Here is a 16,937-nt window from a genome sequence, read left to right as displayed (position 1 = left end):
GCTTGCGTCCTTAGGGCCAAAACAGGCTATATGCAGTTAATAAATTTGTCACATTTAGGATAGTCAGACAATCAAATCAACACATGTTGTGGGCAGGCAAAGATTTGCACCAACATTTGCTCCATATTCAAGCTTTGTTCTTAAAGGGAACATGTCACCATAAACATGTGCAAACTGCAGGCAGGATGTAAGGGTACTACCACATGGTCAGGTTTCCTGATGGAGTTTTGGAAGCTAAAACCAGGAGTGAATTTAAAAAAGAAAAGTTGTATCTGTCCTTTATACTTCCTCTCCTTTTATGATCCACTCCAGATATTTGCTTCCAATACTGCATCAGGAAACCTGACGGGGTGGCCATACCCTTATAGAGCAGGGGTAGCAGAGCGAATTTAAAGTTTTATGCAACATGATTCATCTTAACTTGCAGTTTACTTACCTTCTGCTCTTTCTATGCTGAGGGGTCATGTGGGCGATCCTAAAATTTGGATAAAAAGCTTCTTTTCTAAGTATTTGTGAAATCAAAAGGTTTTAAAAGGGAAAAAAATTCTATATCTACTGTCAAGTAGAATAAACAATGGGCTAGATTTATCATTAGCTCAGGTCATAATAATGGAGTGAAAAAGTCCCAAAAAAAGTCCCAAACGCTAAAACTGCGCACAAATTTGCGACTTTTTTTCTGCTCTGCACTATGCTCGCCAGTTTTCTGAAAGTGGGCGTGTTTTCTTATGTAAATTAATCTCTAGACAGATATACTATTGGGACTATTTAAAAAGTCGCAAAAAAGTCACAAAAAAGTCGCAATTTCACTCCAGTGAGGACCATGCTTATCTTATGAGACTTTTTAATAGAACATGCGACTTTTTCATGAAAACGTGCGACTTTTTCATAAAGATGTGCGACTTTTGTAAAGCTGCTTACTAAAGGATAAACTGCTACCGTCAAACCACATTTATTACAGTCTTAAAGGGCCGATCATAAATCTGACTTGGCTAAAACTGACTTTAGCCAAATGTGAAAGTGGAGTGAGCTGTCAGAGTCATGATAAATCTGGCCCAATATGTATACAATGCTGTAACTTTCCAATATCTTCAATATTTCTTAACAAACCTTTTTAGATCCACAAAGTTTTTTTACAGTATGCATATACCAGTGAAGCGTCTGTAGACAGCTGTTTCTGGGACCCTTGTCCTTTGTCATTATAGAGCAGGACACTGGTTGGCTGGATAAGATGACTTAGGTTTGGATGGCACAAGCTACTAATTTTCATACTTTTCCCTATGGAGCATTGCCTGAAAATATGTTTCCATATATCTCACTTTCAGTGAGAAGCAAAGTCTAAAAAAATTGCAGAAATAGATAATGACATGGCAGTATTTGCCTTATTTTGTGAATTAGCCTTATAACATTTTTTACATGTCATATTCTTATGGTATATTTTCATATCCACAGACTGGGGCAACAGCTTTGATGGTGGCATCGTATGCAGGACATATGCAGTGTGTACGAGAGCTAGTACTACAAGGGGCAGATATTAATCTCCAGAAAGATGTATGTATAACCTATATCCAGAATTGTAAGTCTATACAAGAGGACTCTCTAATTTAGTTCTTTTAAGGCTACTTTCACACCTATGATGTGAATTCCGTCAAGATGTTCCAGCGGAGAAGAGCCTGCCAGAATTCTCCCGATCTGGCAGTGCCGGATGCAACCGGAATGCCTGCTGGCTCCATTAAGTATAATGAGGTTCGGTGGAGATTCGGCTGCATTCCAGCAAAAATGCAGAGAATCAGCCGGACACAAACCACTGCATTCTGCTGTTTGTGTCCTGCCAATTCCCAGCATTGCCTGCCGGATCCGGTGGCCTGATCATAGTGCCGCTAGTGTGAAAGTTGCCTAAGTCTGATTACTATTACACTGTACATTGGTATTATCTATAATTTCCTGCCATTGTTTTGCAGTCTGGCGCTACTGCTTTGTTCTTTGCTGCACAGCAAGGTCACAATGAGATTGTGAAATTCCTTTTTGAATTTGGCGCATCTACAGAATTTACTACCAGGGTAAGGAATACTCTTCTTTAAGATTGCAAAGCAAATTAATTTCATTCTTTGTGACTCATTTGAAAAAACGAAATTTGAGCTGCATTGATGTATTCAAAAAATATATGAAATGTAGTAAAAATTTAATTATCAGTAGTAGTAGATCATAAAAAAATGGATGACACTGGGCATAAGTTTTGTACGGCTTTGTCTGGCAATTTTAACAATTAATATCGCTAGCATTATGAGGACACAGTCACTATCAGTTTTAATAGGCTACTGCTGCATATGCTTAAAGAGTAACTAAACCTTTGAGTAAAATTTTAATAAGATGTCCCTAATGCCCTAATAAAAGTTTTTCTAATATACTTTATTAATAGATTTTGTATTTTTATTAGACTTTTCCCTACCTAAAGTGTACCATTCCCTTTTAAGCGCACAGGGAATAGTGCGCTTTAGGTAGGGAAAAGTCTAATAAAAATACAAAACCGAATTATTAAAGTATATTAGAAAAACTTTTATTAGGGACATCTTATTAAAATTTCACTCAAAGGTTTAGTTACTCTTTAAAGCGTACCTGAGCTTTCAAAAAAAAAGTGTGCATAAAGGCTGTGTTTCATTGTACAATCAAAACTGTGAAAGAATATGTATTTTTTGGGCATCCCTAATGTTTTCCTCAGCCAAGTTATTCCCTGCTTTAAATGCATAGCAAGATGCATTTCTCTCAGAGGCAATGTACATAGTACTATACTTGCAGTGACTTCCCTTCCCTTATTTCCCACTATGGTTTCTTCATCTAGGGAGCACACACAACAGATAAGGCAGGGGAGGTGGGCGCACTTACAGACTTTCGAGCTTCTCTACTCTTTAAAAGCTGTGAAAAGGCAGTGCTTCTATTCGGCTCACCATTTCCTGTAAACCATTTTCTATGTCTCTGTTGCTACTGTAGATATAGATCTTGTCTAACCATAGGCAGTAGACTGCAAATTAGGTGGAAGTGAAAAACCTAGTGGCCATGACTTTACACCTTTTTTCAGGTGTATTTTGCTAATTACATTCTCTATTAAAGTCAATTGTGTGAAAGTACAGTGACACTTTAAAGGGGTTTTCAGGTTTACATATATTAATGTAGAACCAAAAGAAAAAAAGCCTCACTATGATGCCGCAGGGTAGGGCAAGCAGGAAACCAATCATACAAACCTAAAAATGTTGCTAAAAAACAACCATAGCATGCCCAATATATTAAAAAATATATACTTTATTTGATCACAATTAAATCATGATTACACACATATAAAAGATTACAAAAAAAATATATTTGGAAAAATCAGCAGAAAAACTGGATGCCATAGTCCCCCGGCCGGTGTCTCAACAACCCGCCAAAAAGGTGAAACACATGTCAGGTGTATGCATGGTATGCATTGGGGTGATTCACAGATAAGTGGTATAAGGTACTAACCACTAAAGGTAGCTGTGATCATCACTCCATTGCATAGCCGCTATGCGAGTATATAGGTGTAGGGCCCCTAGTAATACACAAATGGCAACAAGGAGTAAAATAATATCTATCTGGAATACTCAAATAAATGCATCTCCATACACCAAACCATCTAATGAAGGCTAAACATACACCTCGCATATAGGCACCTGATGGAAAAATCATAACATACCAAGAGACATGATGGAGGGCAGAGACAACAGACACAGGACAGGCTGGAAACCCCGACGCGCGTTTCGCCTCAGCTTCGTCAGCTCCTGAGCTTCGTCAGCTCCGTGTTTTTCTGCAGATTTTTCCAAATATATTTTTGGTGTAATCTTTTATATTTGTGTAATCATGATTCAATTGTGATCAAATAAAGTATATATTTTTAAATATATTGGGCATGCTATGGTTGTTTTTTAGCAACATTTTTAGGTTTGTATTACATATATTAATGACCTGTCCTTAGAAGGGGTCATCAGTATATAATCAGTGGGGGTCTGACACACAGCACCCCCGCCAATCAGGGAGGCTGCACCCTCTTGTTACTATACCAAGCACAGTGTCATACATTGTATAGCGACTGTGCCTGGTATTGCAGCTCAATACCATTTTCTTGAATGGGACTGAGTCGCACATTATGTGACTGATGGATGTGACACAGGTCACAGGTCCTTTTCAACAGTAGGAAGATTGAACCCATACCAGTCAGGTAGGTCATCAATATTTATGTCCTGGAAAAACAATATATATTTTTTTTTAAATCAGATCATTTTTATTGTATAAATGTACAACAATAAAGCATTGTTACAAAAATAAACAAGTTGTATCACATAATTTGACATACAACGTCAATTCCACTGGACAATAAGATACAGCAACCATTGGCTATGTGAACTATAAAACTACCGCATCATACCCTTCCCACCCAACCCTCCCCCCAACTCCCACTTCAGCACTTTTTGAACTATACAAATATTATTTGATGTTAATCATCCAGCGGCCCCACAATTTTTCATATTTTTGAGGACATCCCCTCTTCCTGAACACCATTTTCTCATAAACTAACATCGTGTTTACTTTTCTTCTGAATTCCTCAATGACTGGAGGACATGACTGAATCCAATGTAAGGCAATCAGTTTTCTTGCCACCTATAGTAATCGGCCAGCTACAATCCTATCTGTCTCCTCCTTTCCAATATCTGACACATAACCCAGAACACATACTTTTGGGTCTCAAGGTATCTGCAGTGAAAAGGTATTTTGAATCACTGCCAATACTTCCAACCAGAAGCCATCTAAATGCAAACACTGCCACAGCATATGTAATAAATCAGCTGGTTCTGCTTGGCATCGTGGACACTTTGCATCCGTCCTGATGCCAATACGGTGTAAAAAGACCGGAGTTTTGTAGACTCTGTGTACAATGAAAAGTTGAGACAACTTCCCACCTTCACTCAATGATACTGTCAGTATGGCTTCTAATATAGCTTCCCATTGCTCTTGGGATATTTCACCTATGTCTTTTTCCCAACCCTTCATTCTGGATAAGGGGAACGCTTTCAGATATTTATCTAGTAAAATTTGATATATCATTGAAATAATCCCTTTTTTTAACTCCTTTCTCCACTATTAAATGTAAGGAAGCGTCTCTATGTATCTTGGTATTGTCATTTTTACACATCTCATTAAATGCGTGCCGTATTTGTAGAAACTGGTAGAAGCTGCTTTTTGGTATACCGTATTCCTCTTGTAATTTATTAAATGTTTTGAGTACCCCTTTCTCCATTATATCTCCAATTTTGGTCACCCCCCTATACTGCCATTGTTTGACAAATCCTCTGAGATGTATGAATTCAGGTACATTGCGATTGTGCCATAAAGGTGTAAGTTCCATGATTCCGACTGCACCCCTCAGCTGCTTGACCTTCTCCCAAACCTTCCTCATCAGACATACCAAATGTGAGCGATTATCTACAAAGGGTGTTCCTGATCCCTCCAATATCCACAGTAACTCCTTACCCCCAAATGCATGTTTCAGTATTTGACCTGTCATGTCCGTCATGTCACGTTCTATCCAGTCCTTAAAGTGCTGACATTGTGCCGCCAGGTAATATAACCATGGGTTGGGCAATGCCAGACCCCCTGCTGACTTTGGATATTGTAAGGCCTCTAGTTTGATTCTAGGTTGGCCTTTCCTCCATACCAGGTCCCTAAATATAGAGTTAATTTTCCGAAATCTGTCAAGTGAGATCCACGTCGGGGCATTGTGTAGTACGTATAGTAGCTGGGGCATCATGACCATCTTGATCAGGTTAACCCTGCCAATCACTGACAAAAACAGTTTGCGCCATGTCTTAGAGCGGAGCCTGAATTTAGCCAGCATTGGAGGCAGGTTCAACTCCTCAAAGTCCGTCAGTTTAGGTGATAGGTTGATCCCTAAGTATTTAATAGTTTTAACGCAGGCAATATTGTTTAATGTAGCTATTGCCGAGGATACCTGCCCATCTAAAAACATAAGAGCCTATTTGTGCCAGTTTATAGTCAGGCCTGACAGTCCTCCAAAGCGGCTAAGCAACGACATAGACTCAGCCAGGGATGCCGATGTGTCTCCCAGAAATAACAAGGTGTCATCAGCATACATGGCCACCTTACTGTGAATAGTGCCATATTTAAACCCCTTAATCGCCTGCGAACACCTGATTGCAGCCGCCAGGGGCTCAATCGCAAGTGCAAACAGCAAAGGAGACAGTGGACATCCTTGCCGCGTCCCCCTAAACAGCTTGAATCTTGATGACAACTCCCCATTAACTCTAATACGCGCCCTTGGCGCAGAATACAACGTTTGTGCCCACTTAATGAAGTATTCCCCAAAGCCCATTGTCCGCAGTGTACACCATAGATAACCCCACTCTATGCTGTCAAACGCTTTGGCCGCGTCTAGTGATAGAATCGCTCTGTCACCCTCATTATCTGCTGCACACTGTATACTAGCAAAGACTCTTCTTATGTTAATGAAGGTGGATTTCTGGGGCATGAACCCAGTCTGGTCAGGGTGCACTATTGTCAGAATCATCTTTGATAATCTCACCGCTAAAACTTTGCTAATATTATAATATCCGCCACTAACAATGAGATGTGCCTATAGGAATCCGGTAACTTGGGGTCCTTTCCTGGCTTAGGTAGTACCACTATAAGAGCATCTTGCATTGAAGCTGGGAGGGAACCTGCTTCTAGAGACTGTTGGAGAACCTTTAGCAACTCCGGGAGCAGAACACCCCGAAATTTTTTGTATATCTCCGCAGGGAGCCCATCTGAGCCCGGGGCCTTGTCATTTGCCATGGAATCTAGCGCTACACCCAGTTCCTCTAAGCTAATAGGGGCATCTAGCATTGTTCTATTCTCAGGGGACAACTTTGGGAGGTCAATGCCATGTAGGAAATCCATAAATCTCTGACTCCACACAACTCGTCTTGGATGTGTAAAGATCAGAGTAGGAGTCCTCCATAACCTTCAGAATTTCCCCTGTAGTTTGTTTACTCTGACCCTGCTCATTTACTAATTCTGTTATACACTTTCCCCTTCTGCAAAGAACTGCTGTTTGTAGAACTGTCTCTTCCTATCTGCCACTTGAATCAGATGACATCTTAAATCTTACTGAGCTAACTTTAAGTTCCGGCTCGCAGCCTCTGACGGATCTGAAACAAATGTCGCTTCTACATCTTTAACAGCTGCATGCATACGAACATCTGTCTCCCTAGAGCGAGATTTATGTTTTCTGTTAATCTGTTGGATTAGTACACCTCGCAGGAACCCCTTCATAGCATCCCAGACAGTGTGCAAAGGGGCTGTACCCGTGTTAAAACAAAAATACTCCTTCAGCGCCATTTCCACATCCTCCAGTCCACCCTGCGTCCGCAGCCAAAAAGCATTACATTTCCACAATTTGGAACCCAATCTGGCGTTTCTTATTAAAACCAATTCTATTTTAAGAGAAGAATGATCTGAGAGGGATCTGGGGAGATACTCTGTGGAATGCACCAGAGGGAACTCAGCTGTGTTAATCAAGGCCAAATCTATTCTTGATAGCGATGCAAAAGTGGAGGAGTTGCAGGAATAGCTGCGAGACCCTGGGTGCTGTATCCTCCAGATAACCAGCAGTCCCACCTCCGCCATTATATTAAGAGGAGATGTTCTCTGATGACTGCCAATGTCGTGAACTCTGCACCTATCTATTTGTTCATCCGGAACATTGTTAAAATCCCCAATTATCAACCAAGGGACACCAGCATACTGCGCTAAAATATCAAACATTTTCCTTAAAGGGACCACCGAGATTGGAGGGGGAATGTATACTGATACCAGAACTATGCACACTCCATCTATTTCGCAAAATAAACATATATACCTGCCCTCTTCATCTACATGTTCCTGCAAACATAGGAAACGGATACTTCTATGCACCATTATGCTTACCCCCCTTGAATGTGAGGAGAACACTGCATGCGACGAAAACCCCGCGCAGGCCTTACTCACAGTGTGCAATGATTGTTTAGTTAAATGAGTTTCTTGTAAGCAGCATATAGCTGGGTGGAATCGCGTCCGATAATTAAACACACTTTGGCGTTTCGTCGCATCAGCTAGTCCCCTCACATTCCAACTAATTATTTTAGTCACTTGAGTCATTGACATTTATGTTTCTATAACTATGCAACACATTTGTTTGAGCTTGTAGGCTCACTGGTGTCTCTCCTCGCCGCCATTGCCATTTAGTGCTGAAGCATGATAACCCCCCCTACCCCCCATGTTAATTCCCCAATCAAGAAACAAGTAAAATGATTTCTCATACTGAACAACATTTCCCGCCCTAGGTGGGCGGCTATAGCCAACACTGCCTAGCTTGCGATGCAGCATAACCTAGATCTGTGTTAACGCTCACACAGGCCAGAGTCCTTCCAATCTTCTTACTCCCAACATATCAAAAGCAGGAGAGAGGGAAAAACCGTAATCAGACAGTGTGGGAGAAACAAAAAGAAACAGATCAGAAGACTGTTCTCTCCATAGCAAGTTTTCCCCAACCGTAGGGGAGCAAGGAATGCAAAAAAGAGTTGGTCAACATTACCACCATCACTGCCCAATTCAAGTGCCCGGATGTTATGTTTCAGACGATTTTCATGTAAATCCAGCTACTTTAGCGCGTCCTCCGGACTTTCAAAGAAATGAGTGGCTCCCAAGGCCGCCACCCTCAATTTCGCCGGGAGCAACATAGAGTATGGTACTTGAAGAGTTCTCAGCCTCCGTTTTATATCCAGGAAACGCGCCCTGCGCTTTTAAACCTCTGAGGAGTAGTCTGGGTATATTGAGATCGTCGCTCCATTAATGGATAGCTCCGGAAGGTCGCGTGCTTTCTTCAAAATAGTGTCTCTATCTTTGTAGTGTAGTATCTTAGCCAGAATCGGGCGTGGAGGCCTCCCCGGAGGAAGCGGTCTAGTGGGCACTCTGTGTGCTCTTTCTACAGCATACAACGGAGACAGACCTTTATCTTGAAAGTTTTCCAACAGCCACTTTTCAATAAAATCTGTGGAGTGAGCTCCCTCAGCTTTTTCAGGGACGCCCACAATTCTAATATTGTTGCGCCGAGACCTATTTTCAAGGTCGTCCGTTTTTGCAAATAACTGTGCAATGTCCCGTCCAGACGTCTTGGTAGCCATTTTAAGGGGCGCCATTTCATCTATTAGGCCAGACACTCTTTTCTCCACCTCAGTGGTTCTTTCAGAGATCTTGTGCAGGTCATTTCTAATGAGCACCAAATCTTCTCTAAGTCCCCCCACTTGTAATGTCAGGGACTTGAGGGTGCTGCTGCACCGTGCCACTGCTCTCATGACATCCTGGAGTGTTGGCTCTTTATCAGGAGGTGCCTTTCCCCCCTCAGCTGCATGGCTCCGCTTACCAGACTTCACAGGTGTCCGGGCTCCCTCCAGACCACTCTCTCCCTCCACCGAGGAGTTTCTCTCCCCATCTGAGGATGCCTCCGTCTCCTCCAGATCTTTTAAGCCTGCTCGCGCTTCTCCCGAATCGCGGGCATATCTACTGAGCCGCGCCGCCACATTCCGGCTCATCTCATCCTGTGGGTCCTCCCCTTCATCCTCCTCGGTGCCGTGTTGCAGCCTCTCCTCTCGCTTCTCTCTGAAGCTCACCCGGGATCCTTTGGACATTTTAGTTTCTGCGAGCTCCTTACCATTGTCCCTGGAATCGTACGGTTGTCACACCGCTGCAGAGTGTCGGTAAGTAGCGTGCTGATAAATTTACAGGATAAACAGCAGGAGCTCTTCACATGTGCGCCTTACTCCATGCCGCACTAGGCCACGCCCCCCTTGAAAACCAATTTAACCCTTTATTCTTTTGCTAAATCTATTTTCTTTAACGTGCTTACTACACTCACCTAAAGAATTATTAGGAACACCATACTAATACGGTGTTGGACCCCCTTTTGCCTTCAGAACTGCCTTAATTCTACGTGGCATCGATTCAACAAGGTGCTGATAGCATTCTTTAGAAATGTTGGCCCATATTGATAGGATAGCATCTTGCAGTTGATGGAGATTTGAGGGATGCACATTCCAGGGCACGAAGCTCTCGTTCCACCACATCCCAAAGATGCTCTATTGGGTTGAGATCTGGTGACTGTGGGGGCCATTTTAGTACAGTGAAATCATTGTCATGTTCAAGAAACCAATTTGAAATGATTCGAGCTTTGTGACATGGTGCATTATCCTGCTGGAAGTAGCCATCAGAGGATGGATACATGTTCTCATTCTGTTTACGCCAAATTCGTACTCAACAGACCAGGCAACTTTTTTTCAGTATTCAACAGTCCAATTTTGGTGAGCTCGTGCAAATTGTAGCCTCTTTTTCCTATTTGTAGTGGAGATGAGTGGTACCCGGTGGGGTCTTCTGCTGTTGTAGCCCATCCGCCTCAAGGTTGTGCGTGTTGTGGCTTCACAAATGCTTTGCTGCATACCTCGGTTGTAACGCGTGGTTACTTCAGTCAACGTTGCTTTTCTATCAGCTTGAATCAGTCGGCCCATTCTCCTCTGACCTCTAGCATCCACAAGGCATTTTTGCCCACAGGACTGCCGCATACTGGATGTTTTTCCCTTTTCACACCATTCTTTGTAAACCCTAGAAATGGTTGTGCGTGAAAATCCCAGTAACTGAGCAGATTGTGAAATACTCAGACCGGCCCGTCTGGCACCAACACCCATGCCACGCTCAAAATTGCTTAAATCACCTTTCTTTCCCATTCTGACATTCAGTTTGGAGTTCTGGAGATTGTCTTGACCAGGACCACCCCCCTAAATGCATTAAAGCAACTGCCATGTGATTGGTTGACTAGATAATTGCATTAATGAGAAATAGAACAGGTGTTCCTAATAATTCTTTAGGTGAGTGTATATGCTCATCTTTAATTTTTTTAAAACACACACTTTATTTACATTAATTTACACATTGTTGCTTTGCCCCCACTTCTCGCAATAATATCACTAGTAAGGGTTTCTCAGGACAGTGACATCTGTATGGGTTTTCATATGGTAAAAGGCTTGTAAAATCACTGCTGCAGTCTACGGTAGTTTCATCAATGTTGATGCTCAAATATTGCTCTGATGATTTATGAATGAATTTATTATGGCACACTCAGGAAAAATAAATGGAAATTTATGATAATTTATTGTAGCTAGGTAGATTTTATAATAAAAGGATTATTCTCTTCTCATTTCATGCCTGTACAATGATAAAAGATGATACAAGTACAGAGTTAACACACATGCTATGAGACGTGTTATCTAAACTAAATGCGTTAAGCAAATACCTTCGATTGCTTTTCAATGGCTTTTGTTTCAATATAACGCGATGAGTTAAGAAATTTTTGTTAAGAGTTTGTGTTAAACCTGCTACATCTGTATCATATTTATGGCATTCCTACTTCTAATTGCTTTGTGTACAAAGTATTTGACCTGAATTATTGTTGATTGATCTATAAAAATAGGTTTTCCAGGTGTAGAATATTGATGACCCATCCTCAGGGAATTGCTTCCTTTGTAGTTGAAATCCCAGAGACTAAGTTTCTCGGAGCTTAGGCCTAGATAGCAGGAACCTTTACACACCCGTCTTCTCCCTTGCTCTGCTCAGACTATATACAAACTAACCAAGGGGAAAGACCTGGTCCATCACCCTGGTAACCTATAGTCTGACAATTTGTTAACCATTTGGTTGGCTTTACATTGCTGATAAGTACAGAAGGCGCAATAAATCACATTTAACTCAATAACATTGCATTAACCCTTTGCAGTAGTCCTTCAAGGGTACTACTAATGTATTACTTCAGATAAAACTTCAAACTCATGATGGAAGATTCCCTTTAATTGAAGTAGATACTGTGTCAAAATGACCAGTTTATACCACCAAACACTGGGTTAAAAAGGTAATCATTCACAGTTCACTTTCCCTGTACTGTTGAGAAGTTGGCAAAACCTTTACACCTTAGTTAAAATACCCTAAATAAAAAGCAAGACAATAGACTAGTAAAAACACGATAGATGTCAGTGAAGGCTGTGTTCACATTACCGTTTACTTTTCCGTTCTGATGCATCAGAAGAACAGAAAAATAAAAAAACGGATCCTGCTCAATTATGCAAATTTTTAATCTGTTTTAGCCATTTCAGAAGAGAAAACTAAACAGTGATGTGAGCCCGGCCTAGCTTACACTCCAACTGATATTATAATATAAGATACTATTGAATGTAAGTCATACGACATTGGCTAATGGTCATTAAAATGCATCCAAATTCCAAAGCAGACTTTATTATGTTTTAGTAATGCTCTTAATTACAACCATCTTTGCCTAACATAAACTTTTAGAAACTTGTCAGAATCGCTGTGTGATCCTGCTTGAACAAGTTGCTGGTGATGCAGAAAGCCTGTAAAAATAAATAACAGACTGCCTTGTTCTACAAGTTGGTAACAAGTCAATATGTTAAGTGTTATGAAAGGAGATGGAATCCATTTGGTGTCGAATCTGTGCTCAGAGAGAGCCTGGCACCCATTCAGAAAAGTGCTGACTTGGCTCATTGGCCTGTTACGGTTTAGTGCACACGTCTATTTCCGGACAGTGAAAGGGCATCTGAGGCTGGATTTCAGGTACTAGCTTGAAGATATTTATTTCATGCCCAGTGTTTCTTATCCACGAGAATTGCCACAATTTAACTGTTTTATTTCTGTTGGAGAGATGGAAATTCAAATGCAATGTGTGTTTCAATCAGCATTTAAATCTACAAATTATTAAAACAGCTTCTAGCCATGTAGAACTGATTCAGTTTTCCCATGTATGGAGGTGAATCAATTTATGGTGCTGTTATTCTCAAAGGGGTTCTCTGGGATTTTGATATTGATGGCCTATCCACAAGCCGTCTGATGTCACAGTCATCGGTCTCCTGGCCCAGGCGCACCTCAGTCCCATTTAAGTGAATGGGGTTGAGCTGCAATACTATACAATGTTCGGTGCTGTGTTTAGTAAACTGTGGGGAGGCAACAGCGCTCACCAGTGGTACCCGCAGCTTATAGGCGGGGTGTTGGGAGTTGGACACCCGCCAATCTCTTACTCATGACCTATCCTGAGGATAGCCCATTAATATGATAATCCCAGAGAATCTCTTTAAGGGGTTGCCCAAACAATACCTGCGATAGCCTAAAATAAAAAATGATCTTATACTCACCTCTTACTCCAGCTTCGAAGAACAGCACTGGAAGAAGTAGTGAGTATAAGATAATTTTTTATTTTAGGCTATTGCAGGGCTTGTCCGAAATTCATCATTATCTCAGACAACTTCAGGACCTTAAGGTCCATTTAAGAAGCTGAATGAGAGGTGTTTACTACATGTTTCCTTTTCGCTTGTCATGAGAAGCATTCATAGTATACATATAAAAGAATAGTGTGTACAGTATAATTGAATTCATAAGTTCATTTCTGTCTGAAGTATAAAGTCGCATTATCCCTTTACCCTGGCACTAATAGCTAATGCTGCCAAGGCTGCAGGAAATAAGATTTCCAGAGTAACTTTAGGAATTTGTCGGTGTGTGTTTACAATTCTGCAGTTTAATGCTGCATGGAAGATGTCTCTTGTAAAAAAGCACAACTTGAAAATGAGCAGAAGAAACTATGGCAGAAAGGTATTTTAAATAGGATCTGTTTCCTTTGGCATCAAAACTCTGTAATTGTGCCAAGTACCCTTCCCCATAAGTTTCAAGTTAGAATTGTGGTAAATAGTAAGAAAAAGTAAATGCAAGAATAAAAGTAAAACGCCAGCTCACCAATGTCTCTTAAAGGTTCCACACACAAAATTCTTTGTCTGCTCAAAAACTTGTAATGAATAGTAGAGATGATCCAGCATGAAGTAAAATCCAATTTATTGAAAAGATTTATTAAAACATATTCTCCCGTAATGCTCCTGCACTTTTTATGACTATAGTTTACATTAAATTGTGTCCTCTCCTATGCTTATATACTCCATTAGACTATTATGGGGGGAATTTATCATGAGGGTAACTTCTGAAGTTATTTTTTGACTGAGTACATTGCACTAAATTTATAAAATGTTGCATGTTGTTTGATAAATTTGCCATTTATTTAAACCTTACACTTTTATCTACAAGTGCTACTCCAATTTTTAGTTACTACCTTCCTATTGGAGTAAGTTTGCAACTCTTTTAAAAAGTCGAAGTGATAAATCTGGAGTGAAAGTAGTTCATGTATGTAACCATATTCACTTTCCCACCCACTTTTCAAAAGTTGTGAGGGTGGTATAAAATGGCAAAAAGTCACAAAGTTTGCTCAAAATGGCACTTGTCACAATATTTACGACTATTTTACACCATACTACTGGCATATCCCTTGTTCAGTAAGACTCACCTACAATTATAAAAAAAATGAAAAAGGTTTAAATAAACTTTCAGCAATTTGGTATTGATTTCTGTACTACTGAACTGTGCAGCCCTAGATACATCCCTGGTATGGCTACATTGAATGTAGTAAAACCATTTTGAGACGACCACCCAAAATTGAGGGTTGATCTTTTCTAAGAAGATACATACATATAATAAGATACGTACTATATGATTAAACAGAAAATCTATTACAGAAACGCTGGTCTGGATAAGGGAATAGTTTTCTCAAAGAGGTAGTGTTCTGGAGAGGTTTCACTGCGTAATTTACTATAGTATAATATATCATTAACATGGGTCAAGTGAATAATTTTTGGGGATAATCAACGTCAGATTCTCCCTCTGGAGTGATTGATACAGTAGTTACAGATTTCTGTGCAAGTCCATTATTTGCACTTGTAAACCTCAAGGCGTGCACACCACGATCAAGGTTGTGTGCAGATGTCCGTGGATGTAGCCTAGCAATAACTGATTTCTATGTAATTCCATTTTTTAAAGCTGTTAACTGCAAGACGTTTATTTGTACGATAGGTATGCACTGTATGTAGTCACCCATGTCAGAGTATCAATTACTCACTTGCTTTTTCTCTACGTAGGATGGAGGAACAGCATTATTAGCAGCCTGTCAGCATGGACATTGTGGAGTTGCTGAAACCCTGTTAAAAAATGGAGCCAATATCCATGATCAACTTTGTGTATGTACAACTGAATCAATCAATTACTATTATTACGAATTACTATGAATGAGTTTGTAGAAAACACAAAAAGGAGTTAACAACAAAGTGCCCTTTGCTGACGTGTTCTGCTAATACAAGTTTATTCATATTTGAAGCAAATGTTCAATTAAGGCCACAGTCAACATGACCTTGTGTGTGTGGGGGGGGTCTCACTTATACAAATAGCATTTATCATGTAGATAAAGCTAATACAAGGCATTTACTAATTTATTGTGATTGTCCATATTGCCTCTTTTGCTGGCATGATTCATATTTGCATAAATTCTCAGCCTGATAGAACATTAAAGGAAACAAAATAATAATTTTTTCTTAAGAACAATTGTATAAAAAAAAGGGGGGCATTTACACCCTCTTCAGTCTAAGACAGGCGAACAGGATACTATGTATGTGTAGAGGGACTAAGATAAACGCCATCTACATGCATAGTAACCTGATTAGAAACCTGTGGTGCACTATCATTGGATAGACTCACTTTTGTTCATACCAGTGCCTTTCACACACAGGCGTGATGAAACAGCCACAGAGAGCAGGTCCGACCAGTACCAGAAGTCTCCCTAATGTTTTCACTTCCCAGTGTTCCTATCCAGTTTACCTGGGTGGAAGGAAGCTGTAACCTGGCGTATTCAATCAGTGTACTGCAGTTCATAAATAAAACTGCCCCCTGCCCTGCCTAACATACTCTAAAGTTTTAATGTTTAACGCTCGCTCAACGCGTTTCTGTGTGGAGATACACTACCACGCTTCCTCAAGGGCGATTGAAACAAGTAAGTGGCACAGTTACTACCGGTTGCTACATTGTAACTGCACTGTAGTGTGCGGGCATCAGCGCTGTGATGGCCGTATATGGTCAAATGAACGCCAGACTGATATAATGTAAGCCCCTCCCCCGGAGGTGTGTGGCGTCGCTGTAGGCTAGTCGGGAGTATGAGTGCTTCAACTGACATGCCCTCCGACTAAGCCGAGCGAAAGATACGGCATTGCAACCCGTGAAGTGAGCGCAGGTAAGGGGGGAATCGGGACCGCAGCTCAGAATCATCCAGTGTATAGCATCAATAGTATTGGGTAAAATTATATCAGAGAGGTACAAGGAAAAATGTAAATAAATGAAATATCAATAAAGTAACATAAATGGTACAGCACACAGGCCTCTGGATAGTCCGGAGCTAACAGAACTGGCCAATAACGACCCATTCTGCAGCCATAACAGAGGGCTGAGCATCCAGTTAAGTTGTAACCCAAGGTGAAATATGGTTACAGATCAGCCCTACCAGGTAGCATATTAAAGATGAATCAAGCCAATCAAATGACCAATGTGTCTAACTACCAATTGGGCATATGAGATTGTCTATAAGGGCTAAAGAAAGAGTAAAAATGTGATTTATAGTTAGATTAAGATCACTTATCAACCCTACCAGATATGATTACATATCCGTCTAATGATTACTTGTCCGCCTTACTCTATATGGTCAGATATCAGCCCTGTTGGATACCATATAAAAGGCTCAAATGGAGCAAGGAGAGTCGCCATACTGCGTCACATAAGCACCCTATTGTGCAACACTAATTCCTTATTAAATGAAGCACGCATATGAGATTGCCTCATTTAGTCCTTTGGGACTCACTGTCCGTAGTTTAAAGATCCATTGGGTTTCCTTACAGAGTAGCATTGCATCGATGTCACTACAG

The 16,937-nt window shown here is 40.7% G+C and overlaps 1 protein-coding gene across 3 annotated transcripts in view; it reads left to right on the top strand.

Moving 5' to 3' along the window:
- The window catches only part of ANKRD29 (ankyrin repeat domain 29), a 48,779-nt gene that overhangs the window by 6,882 nt on the left and 24,960 nt on the right, over positions 1–16,937 (top strand). For all 3 annotated transcript variants that reach the window (XM_040433148.1, XM_040433149.1, XM_040433150.1), the window contains 3 exons: positions 1,450–1,548; positions 1,959–2,057; positions 15,111–15,209. In XM_040433148.1, the coding sequence (XP_040289082.1) occupies positions 1,450–1,548; positions 1,959–2,057; positions 15,111–15,209 (297 nt within the window). The remainder of the gene's footprint in view (positions 1–1,449; positions 1,549–1,958; positions 2,058–15,110; positions 15,210–16,937) is intronic.

The sequence above is a fragment of the Bufo bufo genome, chromosome 5 (assembly GCF_905171765.1).
Source record: "Bufo bufo chromosome 5, aBufBuf1.1, whole genome shotgun sequence".
NCBI classification, from domain to species: Eukaryota; Metazoa; Chordata; class Amphibia; order Anura; family Bufonidae; genus Bufo; species Bufo bufo.
The sequence above is the reverse complement of the archived record's forward strand: the minus strand, read 5'-3'. Positions and strand labels throughout refer to the sequence as shown.